This window comes from Anguilla rostrata, chromosome 2 (genome assembly GCF_018555375.3).
Source record: "Anguilla rostrata isolate EN2019 chromosome 2, ASM1855537v3, whole genome shotgun sequence".
NCBI lineage: Eukaryota > Metazoa > Chordata > Actinopteri > Anguilliformes > Anguillidae > Anguilla > Anguilla rostrata.
Genome location: NC_057934.1, coordinates 73,290,876 through 73,297,608, shown reverse-complemented (window position 1 = coordinate 73,297,608; position 6,733 = coordinate 73,290,876). Strand labels below are relative to the sequence as shown.

Here is a 6,733-nt window from a genome sequence, read left to right as displayed (position 1 = left end):
AGTATGGAAGCCAATGTCCCACTGCAGTGGTGGGGACACTGGGTACTAGGATGTTTCATTTGTTATTTCACGGCGTCTTGTGACAATGTGTTAAAAATATACATTGCAAAGAAAAGCATGAGCAAACCAAACAAAACAGGACACTCAAAAAGAAAAAAAAGATCATAAACTTGTAGACATTTGCAACAAAACAAGACAACTGAGAAAACGAAGTAGACCAACAAAACACTGCCCTTACTGATAAAGAGAGTATTTGCTTGTTTCCAATACACATTCTGTTCTGATAAAGGATAGCACTGCTGGTCACGCTAGTGGTCAGTGGTTTTGCCATCCCCTGAGCAAGTATTCTGTCACTGAGTGGATTTTAACATAGCACCAGTCACGCACTGTGGCATCGTTATTAAGTATTCTAGTCAGGAAAAGAGCTGACCTTGTTGTTTAGTGCTACGTATCAGGACTTCATACTGTGGTCTGACTTGACAGAAGCATCCTCCTTATTACATTACATTACATTACCGTAATTTAGCACACAGGCTTATCCAAAGCGCCTTAAGGCTAATTTATGCTTTGTTGACAAACTGTTTTGTGACAGAGTGTCTGCTGGCAGAACTTTGTCGAACGACGATTTGCATTTACAGTTCAGCGACAGTGCGCGTTGGTGCTATAGCAACCAGACGCCAAGCTCAGCAGTGGTTAGTTTACATTCCACAGGCTAAAGAAGAATCGTAGAAGTTAGGATATTTTCTCACCTCTTCTGCCAGCTTATCAAACCGGTCCAATTCGCTAGCTAGCTACGTAAACAAACGTCTTCATTCATGGAAACAAGTGGTAGTAAACTAGCATTGTTCCCATGGCAGCCTTCTTTCTTCTTCAGCCAACCAATCACAGCTGCCCGACACTTGTGACGGGTGTCTGCAACCTTACAAAAACCAGCACGCAACACCCGTCGCAGACCTTTAAAAGTGTCGGTTTGACATTGAAACTGTCAAACTTGCGTCATTATTGTCCAGAAACCGCTGTGAACGATCCTCTGTCGCCGAAGCATAAGTTAGCCGTTGCGCTGTATGAGAACAGAAGCGCATCCACCTGAGATGATATGAGCTACACAGCCAGACCAGGCTAACAGTGACCCCAGTGATGCTTAATGATCTGAGTGGAGTTAGCTGGCTCCATCTGTCAGTTCCCTCTCTAATGGTTAAGGGTAAGATTTGGGTGGAGTTAGCTGGTCATTGTCAGTCCTCTAATGGTTAGGGTAGATTGGTGAAGTAGCTGCCTGATTAATCCTTCATGGTTAAGGTAAGATTGGGGGAGTTGCTGACAGTAATCTCCTCAATGGTAAGGATAATTTGGTGGTTACTGCTCATTCAGCTCTTTCTAATGGTAGTTAGATTTGGGTGAGTTAGCTGCCAGTATATTCCTTTCTAATGGTTAGTAGATTGGTGGAAGTGGCTAGGTTAATTTTAATGGTATGTTAGGATTTGGGTGAGTTAGCTGGCCTGTTAATCCTATTCTAATGGTTAAGGTAAGATTTGGGTGGAGTTAGCTGGCTCTATTTCATTCCTTTCTAATGGTTAGGTAATTTGGGTGGAGTTAGCTGGCCCTAGATTAATTCTCTTTCTAATGGTTAAGGGTAAGATTTGGGTGGAGTTAGCTGGCTCTAGTTTCATTCTCTTTCTAATGGTTATGGTTAGCATTTGGGTGGAGTTTGCTGGCTCTAGTTTCAGTCTCTTTCTAATGGTTATGGTTAGGATTTGGGTGGAGTTAGCTGGCCCTAGATTAATTCTCTTTCTAATGGTTAAGGGTAAGATTTGGGTGGAGTTAGCTGGCCCTAGGTTAATTCTCTTTCTAATGGTTATGGTTAGGATTTGGGTGGAGTTAGCTGGCCCCAGGAAAAATTGTGGTTTAGCATGGCTGCCGTGCATCGTCCAATCAGGCACAAGCCAGTGGGTGGTAGGTGACGTACCCACCCTTAAGTGAAAGTTCCTATTTATTTTCACAGTCATTTCACATCATGCAGTGCTTCTGCCACCATGGTAACAGCACTGTCATTAGTAAGGTATTGCTCAGTCCCATGATCCTTCAGACCTTGGAAAGGTCAGATTAAAGAAAGGGGATTGAATGGACCTCAGGACGCCTAGCACCTCCCCCTCTTCGCACATGCACTTCCAGAACACGTCTCCTGTCTGTTGGTGCTGGCCCCACGATGGTGGAATGACCTCCCTGTGGAGGTCAGAACAGCTGAGACACTGACCCATTTCAAACGACGACTGAAGACTCACCTCTTCAGGCTGCACCTCTCCCCATCCCTCCCTTCCCCCCTGTAAATGACTAAACTTAGAGTTGTAACTAGGCAGCTGTTTCGTAGGTGACTTAGGTGCATTAATTGTCTTAACGACTACTTGTATTTTTTCCATAGATTTGCGTTGTTGCCGTTCTCGTTGTTAGTGTTAATCAGTTTAACCTTCAGGGCCCAAGTTTAACTATGCGGTTGTTCCCTGCACTTGGACCGGTACTTCTCTCTAGGGGTTTCGTCATACTTGTTCCTGGTTATGGTTATACACTTTGTTGTACGTCGCTCTGGATAAGAGCGTCTGCCAAATGCCTGTAATGTAATGTAATGTAATGAATGGTGATGTTCGTCATCAGCACACAAGAGGACCCCCACAGTCATCAGCACACAGGAGGGCCCCCACAGTCATCAGCACACAGGAGGGCCACTGTGAGTTCCAGTTCTCTCAAACTGCTGTGGCCACTAACTCATGACTTCATTGCAAACGTCAGTTAAGAAGGGAATTGATTGGCTGGTTGAATGAGAGCAGAGGCTGGTGTGGAATCCCGAGCCGGATGGGGCCGGATGGAGCCGGATGGGGCCGGATGGAGCCGGATGGGGCCGGATGGAGGCTGGATGGGGCTGGGGCGGATTGGATCGGGGCGGGGCAGGTCAGGCGGTGAGGAGCAGCTCCATCAGGGCTCCTACAGAGTGCATCCGGTAGAACACCCCCAGCGGCTGGCCCAGGTTCACCAGGATGAACCAGGCCGTGAATCCGAAGAACTGCTTTCCCAGGCCGTTCTCAAACTGGGGGTGCGCGCCGAAGGCTGGGATCACCCACAGCTGTCGGGGGAGGAGGGGGGGGTGGGGTTTATCATCAAACAACCTTATTTCTGTTACATGCTGCGTTTCAGATTCATTTTCTGCTGTCTGCTGCTAGTTTCTCTCATTTTGGGATGTTTGGGACGTTTCTAATTTTAATTGAATTTGAATTTAAATATTTTAATTTAAATATTTAATTATAATTAAATATTTCACTTTTAGTTCACGTGTGTGCTTTCAGCACACGCTCTTGTATGCTGCTTGCAGAGCTCACAATGTTTACATGCGATCCCATCCTAGGGCTGGATTCTGAAGCACTTCTGCTATGTGCCTTGCTTTAGGGCACAATAGCAGTGCCCCACCTTAGAACCAGGCTCATGTTTAAAGCGCCCAGGGACACTAATGTTCTCAGACATAACAGCCAGTACAATTTTCTTATGTAATGTCGGCAGACTTGGGTGAAAATTCAATATGCAAATAAATATAATTACTATGGAAATGCTCTGGTAAAGAAATGAGACAGCCAGTTTTGTGAGCTGTAGGGTGTGTGGGTTGGTTGCTGGCTGTTTTAGGATATCTCCCAGAAACGTTTTGTCTCTAATAACACGGCCTGTAGACCTGGTTCAAGCCGAATGCTACCGGAGTTTCTCTGTTTTAAGAGCCATTGTGATCGCCAGGAGGGTGGGCTGAAGTTGTGAGACCTCACAGAACTCCATAAATATGGCGTGTTGGAATGGCTGCTTCAGACATGATCTGACCACCCCCCAGTGATTTTTGGGGTCTTGATCACCACCTCAGCCCAGTCCTCTCTGTACTGAAGGTTTTTAGTAGCATGTAAACTGCCTCTCTCTCAGGCAATACCCACCATTATATTGGACAGAATGAGGAAAGCACAGATCTCCTTTTTGACTCGTCTGGTCCAGGGTTTCCTGCCACTCTCTGTTCCAGCCACAGAGGGCGCTTTTGCTGCTTTGTCTGGCTCTAACAGAGTGAGTCCCCCTGGCAGTTCCTCCACAGCCTTGCTGAAGTTCTTCTTCTGTGGTGAGAGAGAGGAGAGGGTCAGGCAAGCTCAGATGAAAGAGTGGCCTTAAAAATCACCAGGGGCTCTTTCTAATTGCTTAGTTCATACCTCCGTGCTTCCTTTCCTTGCGTCCTTTCCTTACTACCTTAGCTCCACCCAATAGAGGGAGGTGAGGAAAGGATGCGAGGAAGGAGGAATCCAGAAAATGTGCATTAGGCAAATAGAACATCCCTGTTCAGTTAAGCGTTAGTTTGAAGCCACGTCAATTACAGATGTGGCAGATGGGGAGAGGTGTATCCACAGGCTGATCATTTATACGTCACATGTTCTGGAAAAAAATACTTCTGCAATGGGTGCACTCATGTTTCAAGCATCCTTTGAGAGTTTCCTAGCTCCTTGCTTGTAGCTGCTTCAGGGAGCATTTAATGGTTTGGAATGGCCTTATAGATAGTGGACTTAGACTGATTTCTGGGTCAGGCGAGGACCGAGGACAAATAAAATAAGCGATTTTATTTATCGCTTTTATCTTTTTTCCTGAATCCTTTTAAGATTTCCTCATCAGTAAATGGCCAAAATGAGCAAGAAGCACTGCATTGTGTTTGTTCTGAAAGGAAGATCCTTCAGTCTATGACCCAAGCTCCCAGAATCCCAGAGTTTCAGATAATGTGACCCCTGTCAATACCCATCATCAACCCTCTGGATGGTCTCTCAACTGATTTGATGGCATCCAAACCCTTAAAGATGAAAAAAGATTGCAGTGTGTGGGCAAGTTTTTTGCTGGAGCAGTCCAGCTAAGGTATGGCTGTAAGATGGTGCTGTTTGTTTGCTTTGTTAAAGACGTGTGACGCTTTGGGTCTCCATCCACAGCCTGGACTTGGCTGCTGGAGCAGAACCGTGCTCACGAGAAAAGCACCCCCTGCGGGGGAACTGACCTTGGTACTGGGGGTGGAGCTGTGGGCGGAGCCTATGCCATGGTGGCCGTTGAGGCCGTCGATGATGAAGACGTTCTGCAGGATGAGCTCCAGCAGGCTGAGAAGAGAGTAGGCCAGGTCCAGGTTTCCCATCATGCCCTGGGGCCCCACGGCCAGCGCGGCGACCAGCGAAAAGTAGGAGAGGGCGAGCTGGCCCAGAGCGGCCCCCAGCAGCAGCAGCACGTCCAGGCTGCGGGCGGGGTTATGCCCCGGCTCCCAGCCGCCCTTCCTCCGGCCCTGACCCCGCCTCTCCAGCGCCTGCACCAGCGTGCCCGCCAGCGACGCCAGCACCATGAGGGGCACCAACACCAGGTGGTACCCGTAGAACAGCAGGAAGGCCGCCCTGCGCTGCTCCCGCTGCCCCACCCACACCTGGTACAGGACGAACAGGACCACGCCCACCAGCAGGACCACGCCCCCTGCCAGCGGCCCCACCCGCACCCCGCTCCTGCGCACCATGCGCAGGGTGAACCTGCGGGCCGGGGGCTCGGGGTGGCGGGGGTCCGTCCTGCGCCCCACGTTCTTCCACATGACGTAAAGCAAGCAGCTGGCCATCAGGTAGTACTCCATGTTGAAGGGGTACAGAACCTCAAAGCCCTTCCGGAACACCAGGCACAGCACATAGGCCCCACACTGACACAGGGTTCCGTTACCCGGCTCTGAAACCCAAACCAGAGAGGAGGAGGAGGAGGAGGAGGAGGAGAGAGAGGAGGAGGGAGGGAGGGGAGAGAGGAGGAGAGGAGGGAGAGAGGAGGGGAGAGAGAGGAGGGAAGGAGAGGAGGAGGAGGAGGAGGGAGGAGGAGGAGGGGAGGGAGAGGGGAGAGGAAGGAAGGGGAAGGAGAGGAGGAGAGAGAGGAGAGGGAGAGAAGGGGAGGAAGAGGAGGAGGAGGAGTGGAGGAGGAGGGAGAGGAGGAGGGGAGAGGGAGAGAGGGAGGAGGAGAGGGAGGGGGAGAGGAGAGGAGAGGAGGAGAGAGGAGAGAGGAGAGGGAGGGAGGGGAGGAGAGAGGAGGAGGGGAGGAGGGAGAGGGAGAGAGAAGAGGAGTGAGGAGAGGGAGGGGGAGAGAGGAAGAGAGGGGAGGAGAGGGAGGGGAGAGAGGAGAGGAGGAGGAGAGGGAGGGGGAGAGGAAGAGGAGGAGGAGAGGGAGGAGAGAGGGGCAGCAGGAGGAGAAAGGAGAGGAGATGGGGTAAAATCTGCATCAGCATGTTTGCAACACACAAGACCAGGGCTTTATAAATAAAGTTTGATTGATTGATTGATTGATTGACCATGTTTCAGTAGCCTTCAGTGGTCTGGCCCCGTTTTTAAAAAGCGCTGGTCTGGGAACAGTTCTGGGTGACGTATTCTAAAGCTCATCCATGGTGAGGTAAAATAAAAGCTGATGGTAGATCGGGGCCCATATTCATGCAGCATTTCGGAGTCAGAGTGCTGGTCTGAGTAAGGCTGGGACATGAGCAGGGAAAAGGGGTGAAGGATCAGGTGTCCTACACTGTGTTTTGGGGGAGGGAGGGGTTAGTGTTTTGGGGGGGGTTGGGGTTAGTGTTGTGGGGGGTGGGGTGAGTTGTGTTTTGGGGGGGTGGGGGTTAGTGTTTTGGGGAGGGGTTGGGTTAGTGTTTGGGTGGCGGGGGGTCAGGGCTGTACCAAGCTCTCTG

At 49.9% G+C, this 6,733-nt stretch overlaps 1 protein-coding gene across 1 annotated transcript in view; it reads right to left on the bottom strand.

The window, feature by feature from the left end:
- Positions 1–2,848: 2,848 nt before the first annotated feature.
- Positions 2,849–6,733, bottom strand: part of LOC135249406 (proton channel OTOP3-like) — a 13,644-nt gene continuing 9,759 nt past the window's right edge. Inside the window, exons 5-7 of the mRNA XM_064325023.1 lie at positions 5,045–5,742; positions 3,957–4,127; positions 2,849–3,112 (exon numbers count right to left, since the gene is read on the bottom strand). Of these exons, the coding sequence (XP_064181093.1) occupies positions 2,942–3,112; positions 3,957–4,127; positions 5,045–5,742 (1,040 nt within the window). The 3' untranslated portion in view covers positions 2,849–2,941. The remainder of the gene's footprint in view (positions 3,113–3,956; positions 4,128–5,044; positions 5,743–6,733) is intronic.